Genomic DNA, 15,849 nt, shown 5'->3' with positions numbered 1-15,849 from the left:
TCCCAAATCCCTCTGCTCCCCCACTTCACCCAGTCATCCATCACAATTATTGTTTTGTTTTTTATTTCTTAAAGCTCAACCTCACATTTACTGTCGCTGAATTCTTTGTCACTTTTTTTGCCCATTTCACCATTTTATCAATACTCCTTTGCAGCTTCCTTGGGTCCTCAATTATATATTGTGCCTCCTACTTGGGAGACTATCAAGGCAAGAGAACATACAATGGATGGTAGGACACTAGGAAGTACAGAGGGTCAGAGGGACCTTGATGTACTTGTCCATAGATCACTGAAGGCAGCAGCACAGGTAGATAAGGCGGTTAGGAAGACATATGGGATTCTTGCCTTTATTAGCTGAGGCATAGAATATAAGAGTAGGGAGGTTATGATGGAGCTGTAAAAAATGCTAGTCAGGCCACAGCTGGAGTACTGTGTACAGTTCTGGTCAGCACAATAAGAAGGATGTGATTGCACTGGAGAGGGTGCAGAGGAGATTCAACAGGATGTTGCCTGGGCTGGAGCATTTCAGCTATGAAGAGAGACTGGATAGCCTAGGGTTGTTTTCCTTAGAGCAGAGAAGGCTGAGGGGGGACATGATTGAGGTACACAAAATTACGAGAGGCATAGATATGGAAGATAGGAAGAAACTTTTTCCCTTAGCAGAGGTGTGAATAACCAGGAGGCATAGATTTAAGATAAGGAGCAGGAGGTTTAGAGGGGATTTGAGGAAAAAAATTTTCATCCAGAGGGTGGTTGGAATCTGGAATACACTGCCTGAAGGGGTGGTCGAGGCAAGAACCCTCAACATTTAAGTTAGTTAGATGAGCACTTGAAACGCCATAGCATACAAGGCTACAGGCCAAGTGCTGGAAAATGGGATTAGAATCGATAGGTTATTGATGGCTGGCACGGACACGTTGGGCCGAAGGGCCTGTTTCTGTGCTGTATAACTGTGACTCTACTGTAATATCACACGAAAATTTGGGCACCACTCCTTCTAGCTCCATATCCAAACCATTAATGCATAGTGTGCAGAAGCAGTCTCAATAGAATTGTGGGACATCACTGTAACCAACTTCCAACCACTGAGAAACTGCCCTTAAAACATTTCACTGGATTATAAAACCTCATGTAATCTCATTAGCTCTTACAAAGAGAAAAGGTTTGGCAGTGCCCAGAAGTCAACTTGTGTTCGAGGTGAAAGGCTTTACACCTCAAAGGCCTGTTTGCCATTTCCAAGCAGGACAAAGAAAAAGAACTAGTGAGCCTGTAAGAGTCTCTAGTCAATGCGCTCCCTCTGCATACAGGTTCCAATTGGAACAGTCTTCTACTCAGACTGGTAAAACTTTTCAAACAATTGCAACTTTCAGACAGCTGTAGAAATTTGCAAATAACTCAAGGTTCTAAGGTTTTTCACTCAAGTATCTAGTCCACATACAAAATAAAGACAGAAAAAAAACCTCAAACTCAGCTTTCTTCTTCCAATTAAATGGCAGAATAGCTCAGTTAAAATGGCCTCTGATGCTACATAGAACATAGAACAGTACAGCACAGTACCTTCGGCCCACGATGTTGTGCTGAACCTTTAACCTACTCTAAGATCAAACTACCTACATACCCTTCATTCTACTATCATCCATGTACCTATACAAGAGTCGCTTAAATGTCCCTAATGTATCTGCTTCTACTACCACCGCTGGCAGTGCATTCCATGCACCCACCACTCTCTGTGTAAAGAACCTACCTCTGACATCTCCCCGAAACCTTCCTCCAATCACCTTAAAATTAAGCCCCCTGGTGATAGCCCTTTCCGCCCTGGGAAAAAATCTCTGGCTATCCACTCTATCTATGCCTCTCATCATCTTGTACATCTCTATCAAGTCATCTCTCATCCTTCTTCGCTCCAATGAGAAAAGCCCTAGCACCCTCAACCTTTCTTCATAAGACATGCCCTCCAGTCCAGGCAGCATCCTGGTAAATCTCCTCTGCACCCTCTCTAAAGCTTCCACATCCTTCCTATAATGAGGCGACCAGAACTGAACACAATATTCCAAGTGTGGTCTAACCAGGGCTTTATAGAGCTGCAGCATAACCTCGCAGCTCTTAAACTCAATCCCCCGTTAATGAAAGCCAACACACCATACGCCTTCTTAACAACCCTATCAACTTGGGTGGCAACTTTGAGGGATCTATGGACATGGACCCCAAGATCCCTCTGTTCCTCCACACGACCAAGAATCCTGTCTTTAAGCCTGTATTCTGCATTCAAATTCGACCTTCCAAAATGAATCACTTCACACTTTTCCAGATTGAACTCCATCTGCCACTTCTCAGCCCAGCTCTGCATCTTGTCAATGTCGCGTTGCAACCAACAACAGCCTTCCACACTATCCACAACTCCAGCAACCTTCGTGTCATCAGCAAACTTGCTAACCCAGCCTTCCACATAGAACATAGAACATTACAGCGCAGTACAGGCCCTTCAGCCCTCGATGTTGCTCCGACCTGTGAAACCATCTGACCTACACTATTCCATTTTCATCCATATGTCTATCCAATGACCACTTAAATGCCCTTAAAGTTGGCGAGTCTACTACTGTTGCAGGCAGGGCGTTCCACGCCCCTACTACTCTCTGTGTAAAGAAACTACCTCTGACATCTGTCCTACATCTATCACCCCTCAACTTAAAGCTATGTCCCCTCGTGTTTGCCATCACCATCCGAGGAAAAAGGCTCTCACTATCCACCCTGTCCAACCCTCTGATTATCTTATATGTCTCTATTAAGTCACCTCTTCTCCTCCTTCTCCAACGAAAACAACCTCAAGTCCCTCAGCCTTTCCTCGTAAGACCTTCCCTCCATACCAGGCAACATCCTAGTAAATCTCCTCTGCACCTTTTCCAAAGCTTCCACATCCTTCCTATAATGCGGTGACCAGAACTGCACGCAATACTCCAGGTGCGGCCGCACCAGAGTTCTGTACAGCTGCAGCATGACCTCGTGGCTCCTAAACTCGATCCCCCTACTAATAACAGCTAACACACCATATGCCTTCTTAACAGCTCTATTAACCTGGGTGGCAACTTTCAGGGATTTACTCCAGGCGCTGCTTCACAAACCACTGACCACCTCCAGGCGCGTATCCATTGTCTCTCGAGATAAGGAGGCCCAAAAGAAGAAGAGAAAGAAACCTGGGTGGCAACTTTCAGGGATTTATGTACCTGGACACCAAGATCTCTCTGCTCATCTACACTACCAAGAATCTTCCCATTAGCCCAGTATTCTGCAATCCTGTTACTCCTTCCGAAGTGAATCACCTCACACTTTTCCGCATTAAACTCCATTTGCCATCTCTCAGCCCAGCTCTGCAGCCTACCTATGTCCCTCTGTAACCTACAACATCCTTCGGCACTATCCACAACTCCACCGACCTTCGTGTCATCCGCAAATTTACTAACCCACCCTTCTACACCCTCATCCAGGTCATTTATAAAAATGACAAACAGCAGTGGCCCCAAAACAGATCCTTGCGGTACACCACTAGAAACTATACTCCAGGATGAACATTTACCATCAACCACCACCCTCTGTCTTCTTTCAGCTAGCCAATTTCTGATCCAAAGCATTAATTCACCTTCAATCCCATACTTCTGTATTTTTTGCAATAGCCTACCGTGGGGAACTTTATCAAACGCCTTACTGAAATCCATATAGACCACATCCACGGCTTTACCCTCATCCACCTGTTTGGTCACCTTGTCAAAAAAACTCAATAAGGTTTGTGAGGCACGACCTACCCGTCACAAAACCGTGCTGACTATCTCTAATGAACTTATTCTTTTCAAGATGATTATAAATCCTATCTCTTATAACCTTTTCCAACATTTTACCCGCAACCGAAGTAAGGCTCACAGGTCTATAATTACCAGGGCTGTCTCTACTCCCCTTCTTGAACAAGGGGACAACATTTGCTATCCTCCAGTCTTCCGGCACTATTCCTGTCGACAATGACGACATAAAAATCAAGGACAAAGGCTCTGCAATCTCCTCCCTGGCTTCCCAGAGAATCCTAGGATAAATCCCATCTGGCCCAGGGGACTTATCTATTTTCACACTTTCCAAAACTGCTAACACCTCCTCCTTGTGAACCTCAATCCCATCTAGCCTAGTAGTCTGTATCTCAGTATTCTCCTCGACAACATTTTCTTTCTCCACTGTAAATACTGACGAAAAATATTCATTTAACACTTCCCCTATCTCCTCCGATTCCACACACAACTTCCCACTACTATCCTTGATTGGCTCTAACCTATCTCTAGTCATTCTTTTATTCCTGATATACCGATAGAAAGCCTTAGGGTTTTCCCTGATCCGATCCACTAATGACTTCCCGTGTCCTCTCCTTGCACTTTTTATCTCTCCCTTTAGATCCTTCCTGGCTCGCTTGTAACTCTCAAGCGCCCTAACTGAGCCTTCACGTCTCATCCTAACATAAGCCTTGTTCTTCCTCTTGACAAGCTGTTCAACTTCTTTAGTAAACCACGGATCCCTCGCTCGACAACTTCCTCCCTGCCTGACAGGTACATACTTATCAAGGACACGCAGTAGCTGCTCCTTGAATAAGCTCCACATTTCGATTGTGCCCATCCCCTGCAGTTTCCTTCCCCATCCTACGCATCCTAAATCTTGCCTAATCGCATCATAATTTCCTTTCCCCCAGCTATAATTCTTGCCCTGCTGTAAATGCCTGTCCCTGCCCATCGCTAAGGTAAACCTAACCGAATTGTGATCACTATCGCCAAAGTGCTCACCAACTTCTAAATCTAACACCTGGCCGGGTTCATTACCCAGTACCAAATCCAATGTGGCATCGCCCCTGGTTGGCCTGTCTACATACTGTGTCAGAAAACCCTCCTGCACACACTGGACAAAAACAGACCCATCTAAAGTACTCGAACTATAGTATTTCCAGTCAATACTTGGAAAGTTAAAGTCCCCCATAACCACTACCCTGTTACTCTCGCTCCTGTCAAGAATCATCTTTGCTATCCTTTCCTCTACATCTCTGGAACTATTCGGAGGTCTATAGAAAACTCCCAACAGGGTGACCTCTCCTCTCCTGTTTCTAACCTCGGCCCAGACTACCTCAGTAGACGAGTCCTCAAACGTCCTTTCTGCCGCTGTAATACTTTCCTTGATTAACAATGCCACACCACCCCCCTTTTACCATCTTCTCTGTTCTTAGTGAAACATCTAAATCCCGGAACCTGCAACATCCATTCCTGTCCCTGCTCTACCCATGTCTCTGAAATGGCCACAACATCGAGATCCCAGGTACCAACCCATGCTGCAAGCTCACCCACCTTATTCCAGATGCTCCTGGCGTTGAAGTAGACACATTTTAAACCAAGCTCTTGCTTGCCAGTGCCCTCTTGTGTCCTTATAACCTTATCCCTGACCTCACTACTCTCAACATCCTGCACACTGGAACTACAATTTAGGTTCCCATCCCCCTGCTGAATTAGTTTAAACCCCCCCGAAGAGCACTAGCAAATCTCCCCCCCCAGGATATTGGTACCCCTCTGGTTCAGGTGAAGACCATCCTGTTTGTAGAGGTCCCACTTACCCCAGAAAGAGCCCCAATTATCCAGGAAACCAAAACCCTCCCTCCTACACCATCCCTGCAGCCACGTGTTCAACTCCTCTCTCTCCCTATTCCTCACTTCGCTAGCACGTGGCACGGGCAACAACCCAGAGATAACAACTCTGTTTGTTCTCGCTCTAAGCTTCCACCCTAGCTCCCTGAATTTCTGCCTTAAATCCCCATCTGTCTTCCTACCTATGTCATTGGTGCCTATGTGTACCACGACTTGGGGCTGCTCCCCCTCCCCCTTGAGGATCCCAAAAACACGATCCGAGACATCACGTACCCTGGCACCTGGGAGGCAACACACCAACCGTGAGTCTCTCTCGTTCCCACAAAACCTCCTATCTGTTCCCCTAACTATGGAGTCCCCAATGACTAATGCTCTGCTCCTCTTACCCCTTCCCTTCTGAGCAACAGGGACAGACTCTGCGCCAGAGACCTGTATTCCATTGCCTACCCCTGTTAAGTCGTCTCCCCCAACAGTATCCAAAACGGTATACCTGTTGTTGAGGGAAAACGGCCACAGGGGATCCCTGCACTGCCTGCTGGTTCCCTCTCCTTCCCCTGACGGTAACCCATCTACCACCTTCTTTTACCTGAGGTGTGACTGCCTCCCGATAACTCCTCTCAATAATCCCCTCCGCCTCCCGAATGATCCGAAGTTCCTCCAGCTCCAGTTCCCTAACGCGGTCCTCGAGGAGCTGGAGCTGGGTGCACTTCCCGCAGATGCAGTCAGCAGGGACACTCTTGGCGACCCTTACCTCCCACATTCTGCAGGGGGAACATTCAACTGCCTTAACCTCCATTCCCACTATTCTAAATTCCCAAGTTTTTAACCAATCACACGATAAAACAAGAAGAGAAATAGAAAAAGCCTTACCTTACCTACACACAACCGAGTCCTTTTTTTTGGTAAGAGGAGGAGGGCGGGTGGGAGACACTACAAGAGTAGTGTCTCGGGTTCAGAAACAGCCCAAATATATAGGTTTCTACTTACCCAGCAGTCCCTGCTCCACCGAAACTCCCGATGAAATTGACTTCCCAGCTGTTCACTCCTCGCTCGCAATGCCTGTGCCTCATCCAAGTCATTTATAAAAATCACAAAGAGCAGAGGTCCCAGAACAGATCCCTGTGGAACACCACTGGTCACCGAGCTCCAGGCTGAATACTTTCCATCTACTACCACCCTCTGTCTTCTATGGGCCAGCCAATTCTGTATCCAGACAGCCAACTTTCCCTGTATCCCATGCCTCCTTACTTTCTGAATGAGCCTACCATGGGGAACCTTATCAAACGCCTTGCTAAAATCCATATACACCACATCCACTGCTCTTCCTTCAACAATGTGTTTTGTCACATCTTCAATGAATTCAATAAGGCTTGTGAGGCATGACCTGCCCCTCACAAAGCCATGATGACTGTCTCTAATCAAACCATGCTTTTCCAAATAATCATAAATCTTGTCTCTCAGAATCCTCTCCAATAATTTGCCCACCACCGACGTAAGACTGACTGGTCTGTAATTCCCAGGGTTATCCCTATTCCCTTTCTTGAACAAGGGTATAACATTCGCCACCCTCCAATCATCTGGTACTACTCCAGTGGACAGTGAGGACGCAAAGATCATCACCAAAGGCGTGGCAATCTCTTCCCTCGCTTCCCTTAATATCCTTGGGTATATCCCGTCTGGCCCCGGGGACTTATCTGTCCTCATGGCTTTCAAAATTTCCAGTACATCCTCCCTCTTAACATCAACCTGTTCGAGCATATCAGCCTGTTTCACGCTGTCCTCACAAACAACCAGGTCCCTCTCACTCGTGAATACTGAAGCAAAGTATTCATTTAGGACCTCCCCTACCTCCTCCGACTCCAGGCACAAGTTCCCCCCACTATCCCTGATCGGCCCTACCCTCACTCTGGCCATCCTCTTGTTCCTCAGATAAGTGTAGAACGCCTTGGGATTTTCCTTAATCCTACCCGCCAAGACTTTTTCATGTCCCCTTCTCGCTCTCCTAAGTCCATTCTTCAGTTCCTTCCTGGCTACCTTGTAACCCTCCAGAGCCCTGTCTGATCCTTGCTTCCTCAACTTTAAGTAAGCTTCCTTCTTCCTCTCGACTAGCTGTTCCACATCTCTTGTCATCCAAGGTTCCTTCACCCTACCATCCCTTCCTTGCCTCATCGGGGCAAACCTATCCAGCAGTCGCAGCAAGTGCTCCCTAAACAACCTCCACATTTCTGTCATACATTTCCCTGAGAACATCTGTTCCCAAATGTGCTTCCAGCAGTAACTAAATGACCAGCACAGGCAAATTCTCATCATGTCCATGCACATTCCTTGTCAATTTTTTCCTGGATAAATTCCTGCCTCCACATTTCTAATGTAAACTGGCAATTGTACGCCCCTAATGGATATACTGCATCACCACCACTGGTGGGAGGTGGAGTTACAGTACATGTCACGTAGGTCAATCGCATTATAATTATGGGAATAGGAACAAATATAAAAAAAACTTCTGCATGCATTAATTCAATTATCCTCCACCCTCTAACCACGCAGTTCCTGAAGATTACTCTTGCTCTCGGCTCTTTGGGCGACAGCATGGGTGATCAACTGGCGCTTATTAGTGTAGCCCTACAAAACAAGGCAGATTTTCAATCCACAACCAGTAGCATTTGACCTACTGCTTCCTTTTAGAGGTCGATATCTCACCTGTCACCTGGTTTGAATTCTCTGGAGGGCTTGTTTTTCTTCTTCTTGTGTTTCTTCTTCAAGTTTTTTATAGAAAGTGGGATACTTTTTTTGCGTCCTTGACCTCCACTTTGCGATGATGCAGTTGAACTTGCGGAAGAGGAAATGGAGCTGGTTTCATCGGTATCCTCGGCACCTTCATCGTCTGCATCCTGTTCTGCAAGCTGCAGCTTCAGAGTCTGGCTACTTTCCAGTGAGTCTTCACCCAGAATCACTGGAGACTGACCCATTTCTTTCCAGTTCCCCACTTTTACTCTTTGTTCCAACTGGTTCGGAGTGTCAGCATTAGTAGGAACTGGACCATTGCTCAGAACAGGTTCCTTCTCTACAGCCCCATTTAAAGACTGGGATTTCAGTCCTATGGCCAATTGAGGTGTGCCTTCCCAACCTAACCTTGGTGTAGAGCTACTGAGCCCAACAGCAGTAGAGGTGACCATGACAGAGCCATCGCCCAAGGCAACTGTGAACTTATCGGCGTGATCCACATCATGGGTGTCCAAGTTATTCAAGATCTTCTTCACTATCTCCTTGTCAAAGAGTCGTTTAACCTAATGAAAAGACAGAAGGACAAGCTGCAGCAGGTTGTCATACAGCTGCCCAAATACAAACACAAAGCACAGCACATTGACAAACAGATTTCTGAATAAAGCCTTAAACTCAGCCACAGACATTCCAATAATACTTCCAGATAATCCCTCATTACTATTTAAAATTAAAAGAATCTGCTTACCTTAAACCCTCTCAGAAAAAGTCTTGAACAAGGCAAATTATTTTAAAAATCAGCAAAAATATTTTTATAACCAATTTAGAATTGGGATGTCTAGAAATTAAAAATATTTCAAGATAGAATTACACATTATAAAGTATTTACAGCAACTGGCCTCTATGCCAGTGCTAATGCTACACACGAGCCTTCTCCCACCTCCCGATCAACATAACCTTCTATTCCTTTCTCCCACATGTATATCAAGCTTCCACTCAAATACATCTATTCTATTCAGCTCAACTACTCTGTGGTAGCCAGTTCCACATTCTCACCACTCCCTGGGTGACCAACTTAGTTATGGTCCCTAGTTCTGATCTCTCTTGCAAATGGATGCATTATCTTTACACCTACGCTATCAAATTCCTTCATAATTTGAAGGACCTCTAACAGGTCATCCTTAGCCATCTCCGAAAAAAGAGAACCCCAGTCTTTTCAGCCTCTCACAGAAAATAAATCCTCTCAGTACTGGTACCATTCTAGTAAATCTTTTTTGTACTCTCGAGTGCCTGTGTGCCCTTTGCATAATATGGAAACCAGATGGGTTCACAGTACTCGAAGTGTGGTCTAAGTAAGGTTAGATACAAGGTTAACTAACTTCTCTAGCTTTGAATTCTATCCCTCTAGAAAGGAACCTCAATGTCTTGTTTGCTTTTCTTTAAAATGGCCTTATTAACCTGCATCACTACATTTAATGATTTATGTATCTGTACCCCCAAATCCCTGTTCCTCTACTCCACTTAGACAAGAAGCATATGACCTCCTTATTCTTCCTACCAAAATGTACTACCTCACACTTTTCTACGTTGAAGTTCATTCATTAAACAGACAAGAGTTACTATACGAACTGGGAGCTGGAGTACGCCACTCGATCATGGCTGCTGAATGTAACCTCGACTCCACATTCCTGCCTACCCCCGATAACCTTTCTTTCACCCCCTTACTTATCAAGCATCTATCTACCTCTGCCTTCAAATATTTAAACATACAAGTTAGGAGAAGTAGGCTATTCGGCCCCTTGAGCCTGCTCTGCCATTCAATAAGATCATGGCTGATGTGTGTGGCTCGATTTCCACACTCCCATCTACCCCGATAACCTTTGATTCCCTTGCCTAACACGAATCTAGCTACATCCGTCTTAAAAGTATTCAATGACTCCGCCACCACCACCTTCTGAGGCAGAGTGTTCCTAAGTCAACAACCCTCTCAGAGAAAATAAATTTCCACATCTGTCCTAAAAGGGTGACCTCTAATTTTAAAACAGTGGTCCCTAGTTCTGGAGTCCCCCACAATAGGAAACATCCTTTCCACATCCACCTTGTCAAGACCGTTCAAGATCTTATATACTTCAATCAAGTCTCCCCTCACTCTTCTAAACTCAGTGAAAACGAGCCCAGTCTGTCCAACCTTTCCTCATAAGACAACCCGCTCATTCTAGATATCAATCTAGTAAACCTCCTCTGAACCGCCTCCAATGCATTCACATCCTTCTTTAAATAAGGAGACCAAAATTGCACACAGTATTCAAGGTGTGTTCACACCAATGCCCTGCATCACTGAAGTATTACATCTTTACTCTTATTTTCAATTCCTCTCACGATAAAGGATAGCATTCCATTAGCCTTCTTTATTACTTGCTGTACCTGCATACTAACCTATCATGCACTGGAACACTAGATCCTTTCGTATCCGCAAATTCTGCAGTCGTTCTGTTAACCACGGATGGTGGGTCCTCCCCTTAAAATTTCTCTTTATAGTAGGAATATACTTCTGAGTATTCTGAAATATCTCTTTAAATGTCTGCCACTGCTTCTCTATTGATCAATCTCCTAGCCTAGTAACCCAGTTCACTTCAGCTAGCTCAGCTTTCATGCCCACATAGTTGCCTTTATTTAAGTTTAAAATATTAGTCTTAGACCCATTCTTCTCTCTTTCAAACAATGTAAAATTCAGATCACATTGTGGTCGCTGCTACCTAGAGGTGGCTTTACTCTGAGGTCATTAATTAATCCTGTCACATTACACAATACCGAGTCTAACATAATCTGCTCTCTGATTGGTTCCAGAATGTGTTGCTCCACGGAACTCTCTCGAAAGCATTCTATGAACTCACCATCCAGGCTACTATTGCCAATCTGATTTTTCCAGTTTATCTGTAGATTAAAATTACCCATGATTATTGCCGTCCCTTTATCACAAGCACCCAACATTTCTTCTTGTATACTTTGCCCTACATTGTGTTTACTGTTAGGGGGCCTGAAGACCACTCCCACTAGTGACTTCTTTTCCCTACTGTTCCGCATCCTTAAAGACTCTGCTCCCACTGCTTTTTGAGGAATAGCGAGCAATCCAAAGACACTCAAACCTCAGGGAAAAAAAATTCTCATCTCTGAATTAACTGGGCGAACCCTTATTTTTAGTGACCCCTAGTTTTAGATTCTCCCACAAGGGGAAACATCCTTGCCACATCCACCCTATCAACACCCCTCGGGATTTTGTGTTTCAATCAAGTCCCCTCTTATTCTTCTAAACTCCAAGCCTAGACAGTCCAACCTTTCCTCATAAGATAATCCGCCCATTCCAGGTATTAATCTAGTAAATCTTCTCTGAACTGCTTCCAACGCATTTACATCCTTCCTTAAATAAGGAGACAAATACTGTACACAGTATACCACTTGTCGTCTCACTAATGCCTTGTATAACTGAAGGATAACCTCCCTACTTTTGTATTCAAATCCCCTCGCAAGAAACAATAACATTTTATTAGCTTTCCTAATTACTTGCTGAACCTGTATACTAAACTTTTGCAATTCCTGCACTAGGACACCCAGATCTCTCTGCATCTGAGCTTTGCAATCTCTCACCATTTAGATAATTTTTAAAATCTTCCGACTAAAATTGACAATTTCACATTTTCCCACAGTATACTCCATTTGCCAAATCTTTTCCCACTCACTTAGCCTATCTATACCCCCTTGTAGCCTCATGTCCTCTTTCGACCCTTCTTTGTGTCATCAGCAAATTTAGCAACCATACCTTCAATCTCTTCATACAAGTCATTTATATAAGTTGTAAAAAGTTGAGGCCCCAGCACTGATCCCTGCAGCACACCACTCATTACATCTTGCCAACCAGAAAATGACTCATTTATGTCTACTGTTTTCTTTTAGCTAGCCAATCTTCTATCCATGCCAATATGTTACCCATTACAACATGAGCTTTTATTATTATTTTCCACACTGGCCTTTGATGTGGTATCTTATGCTCTCCTTAAAAGGAGTAGTCACCCGCCTTAGGCACAGTATCTCCACACTGAAGTTACCTTTCTGACAACAGAATTCACAGCAATGATGGAATTTCCTTCCGGACCCTCTGAAGAAATAGCCGTACATTCAGGATCTCCTGGGAGCACGTACACTGCCCGCTCTGCCAGGACCATGCGAGCATGGTCGTAACAGTTCAAGCGTTTCACCCTAGAGAAAGAAAACACAAATGGGTATATCACCTGTTTACAGTCCATTTCAAAATATAAACTCAGTTTAGAGAAACAACGAACAATGACTGTCCACTCATCCACAGATTTGGGGCAGGTTCAGTCACATGTATAAAATGGGCATGTCCCTTGATACTGAAGTCAAAACATACACATCATGAATAAAATTTTCCCAGGATTTGTTGAAGTTCATGGCCAGATCCAAATTCCACAGAATATTCCCTGATGCATTTGCCATTTGGGCTTGAGAAAAGTAATACAAGGGTGCCCTCTGATGGAATAAAGTGAACCTGCCTTTCATATCATCCAAAAGCAAAATATTGCAGATGCTGGAAACCAGTAACGAAAACAGAAAATGTTGGAAATACTCAGCAGGTCTGGCAGAATCTGTGGAGACAGAAACAGTTATCATTTCAGGTCAAAGACCTTTCATATTATCCAGTTTGTCAATCCACTGGCAAATGAGTAAATATGAGGAAAAATCACCAGTCTCCAGTCCTTTGGTAGGATAAGGCCTTGAGCTGAAATATTAGATGTGCTACAGATTCTGCAAAAGTTATTTACTTCATACAGCACAAGACAACTAACCAATTCTATATAAAACTGAACTTCATGTTCTGAGAAACAGAACAAAGGAATAGGAGTAGGCGACACAGCCTATTGAACCTGATACACCATTCAATAAGATCATGGCTGAACTTCAACATCAACTTCACTTCTAGCGCCAAAAAATCTATTGATCTCAGTCATGAATGTACTCATCAGCTGAGCATTCACAATTCTCTGAGGTACAGAGTTCCAAACGTTCACAACATAGCAACAGGAGTAGGTCAATTAGCCCCTTGAGCCTGTTCTGCCATTCAATTAGATTATGGCTGATCTGCAACCTAACTCCATATACCCTCCTCTGCCCTATAGCCCTCAACACCTTTGGTGAACAAAAATCTACCAATCTTGGATTTAAAAGTAACAACTGATCTAGCATCAACTATCATTTTAAGAAATTTCTAATCGTCTACCACCCTTTGAGCATATGTTTCCTAATTTTACTCCTGAAAGGTCTGCCTCTAATTTTTAGACAACGTCCCCTTGTCCGAGATTCCACAACTAGCAAAAACAGTTTCTATCTATGAACAACTTATATTTACAAAACACCTTTAACGTAATAAAGTGTCCCAAGGTGCTTCACAGGAGCATTATAAAACAATGAACGACACCAAGCCACAAAAAGAGATATTAGGTCAGATGACCAAAAGCTTGGTCTAAGAGGTAGATTTTAAGCAGCGCCTTAAAGGAGGAAAACGAGGTGGAGAGGGGAGCACGGGGGTGGGGGGCATTTGAGAGCTTGGGCCCTGAAGGCACAGCCACCAAAAGGTGCACAGATCAATATCAGAGATGCACAAGAGATCTGAATTAGATGAGTGCAGATATCTTGGAGCGTTGTGGGGCTGGAGGAGATTAGAGAGACAGGGAGGGGCAAGGCCATGCCGGGATTTGAAAACAATGATAAGAATTTTAAAATCAAGACGATGTTTGACAGGAGGCCAATGTAGGTCAACAAGCACAGGGGTTATAAGTTAACGGGTCTTGGGTGTGAGTTCATAGAATCATAGAACTTTTAAGGCACAGAAAGAGGCTACTTGGCCCATCATGTCTGTGCCGGATGAAAAACGATCCACCCAGTCTAATCCAACCTTCCAGCATTTGGTCCGTAGCCCTGCAGCTTACGGCACTTGAGGTGCATATCCAGACTCTTTTTGAATGAGTTGAGGGTTTCTGCCTCAACTACCCTTTCAGGCAATGTGTTCCAGACCCCACCACCCTCTGGGTGAAAAAGTGTTTCTTCATCTCCCCTCTAATTTTTCTACCAATCACTTTAAATCTATGGCCCCTCGTCACTGACCCTCTGCTAAGGTGAATAGACCCTTCATCTCCACTCTATCCAGGCCCCTCAAAATGTTGTATATTTCAATCAGATCTCCCCTCAGTCTTCTCTGTTCCAAGGAGAACAACCCCAGCCTATCCAATCTTTCCTCATAGCTGTATTTTTACAGTCCTGGCAACATCATCGTAAATCTCCTCTGTACCCTCTCTAGTGCAATTACATCCTTTCTGTAATGAGGTGACCAGAACTGCACACAGTACTCAAGTTGTGGCCTAAACAATGAGTTATACAGTTCCAGCATAACCTGCCTGCTCTTGTATTCTATACCTCGGCTAATAAAGGAAAGGATTCCACATGCCTTCTTAACCACCTTATCGACCTGTCCTGCTACCTTTAGGGATCTGTGGACATTCACTCCAAGGTCCCTCACTTCCTCTACACTTCTCTGTATTTTCCCATTAATCGTGTACTCCTTTGCCTCCCCAAATGCATCACCTCACACTTCTCCAAGTTGAATTCCATTTGCCACTTTTCTGCCCATCTGACCAGACCATCAATATCTTCCTGCAGCCTACAGCTATCCTCCTCGCTATCTACCACATGGCCAATCTTTATGTCGTCTGCAAACTTCTTGATCATGCCCCCTACATTTACATCCAAATCGTTAATATACATCACAAAAAGCAGTACTAAGTCCTGCGGAACACCTCTGGAAACAGCCCTCCAGTCGCTAAAACACCCGTCAACAATTACCCTTTGTTTCCTGCCACTGAGCCAATTTTGTATCCACCTTGCTGCATTTCCCTGGATCCCATGGGATTTTATTTTTTTAACCAGTCTACCATGTGGGACCTTGTCAAAAGCCTTGCTAAAATCCATGTAGACCATATCATGCCAAAGACTTGCAGGTTGATAGGTTAATTGGCCATCATAAATTGCCCCTAGTATAGGTAGGTGGTAGGGAAATATATGGGGACAGGTGGGGATGTGATAGGAATACGGGATTAGTGTAGGATTAGTATAAATGGGAGATTGATGGTCGGCACAGACTCGGTGGGCCGAAGGGCCTGTTTAAGTGCTGTATCTCTAAACTAAAAACATCTAAACTAAACTGCACTACCCTCATCTATCTTCCTTGTTACCTCTTCAGAAAATTCGATCAGGTTGGTCAAACAAGATCTTCCCTTAACAAATCCATGCTGACCATCCTTGATTAACCTGTGCCTTTCTAAGTGACAGCTTATCCTGTCTCTCAGAATAGATTTCAATAATTTGCTCACTCCTGAGGTTAGACTGACTGGCCTGTAACTATT

At 44.3% G+C, this 15,849-nt stretch overlaps 1 protein-coding gene across 1 annotated transcript in view; it reads right to left on the bottom strand.

Annotated features, from left to right (window-relative positions):
* LOC137363988 ((E3-independent) E2 ubiquitin-conjugating enzyme UBE2O-like) overlaps nucleotides 1-15,849 on the bottom strand; it is a 336,360-nt gene that overhangs the window by 140,845 nt on the left and 179,666 nt on the right. Inside the window, 2 exon segments of the mRNA XM_068027481.1 lie at nucleotides 8,357-8,943; nucleotides 12,481-12,631. Coding sequence (XP_067883582.1) covers nucleotides 8,357-8,943; nucleotides 12,481-12,631 — 738 coding nt within the window.

This window comes from Heterodontus francisci, unplaced genomic scaffold (genome assembly GCF_036365525.1).
Source record: "Heterodontus francisci isolate sHetFra1 unplaced genomic scaffold, sHetFra1.hap1 HAP1_SCAFFOLD_598, whole genome shotgun sequence".
In the NCBI taxonomy this organism is placed as follows: Eukaryota; Metazoa; Chordata; class Chondrichthyes; order Heterodontiformes; family Heterodontidae; genus Heterodontus; species Heterodontus francisci.
Note: the sequence above shows the minus strand (reverse complement) of the source record. Positions and strands in the feature narration are given on the sequence as shown.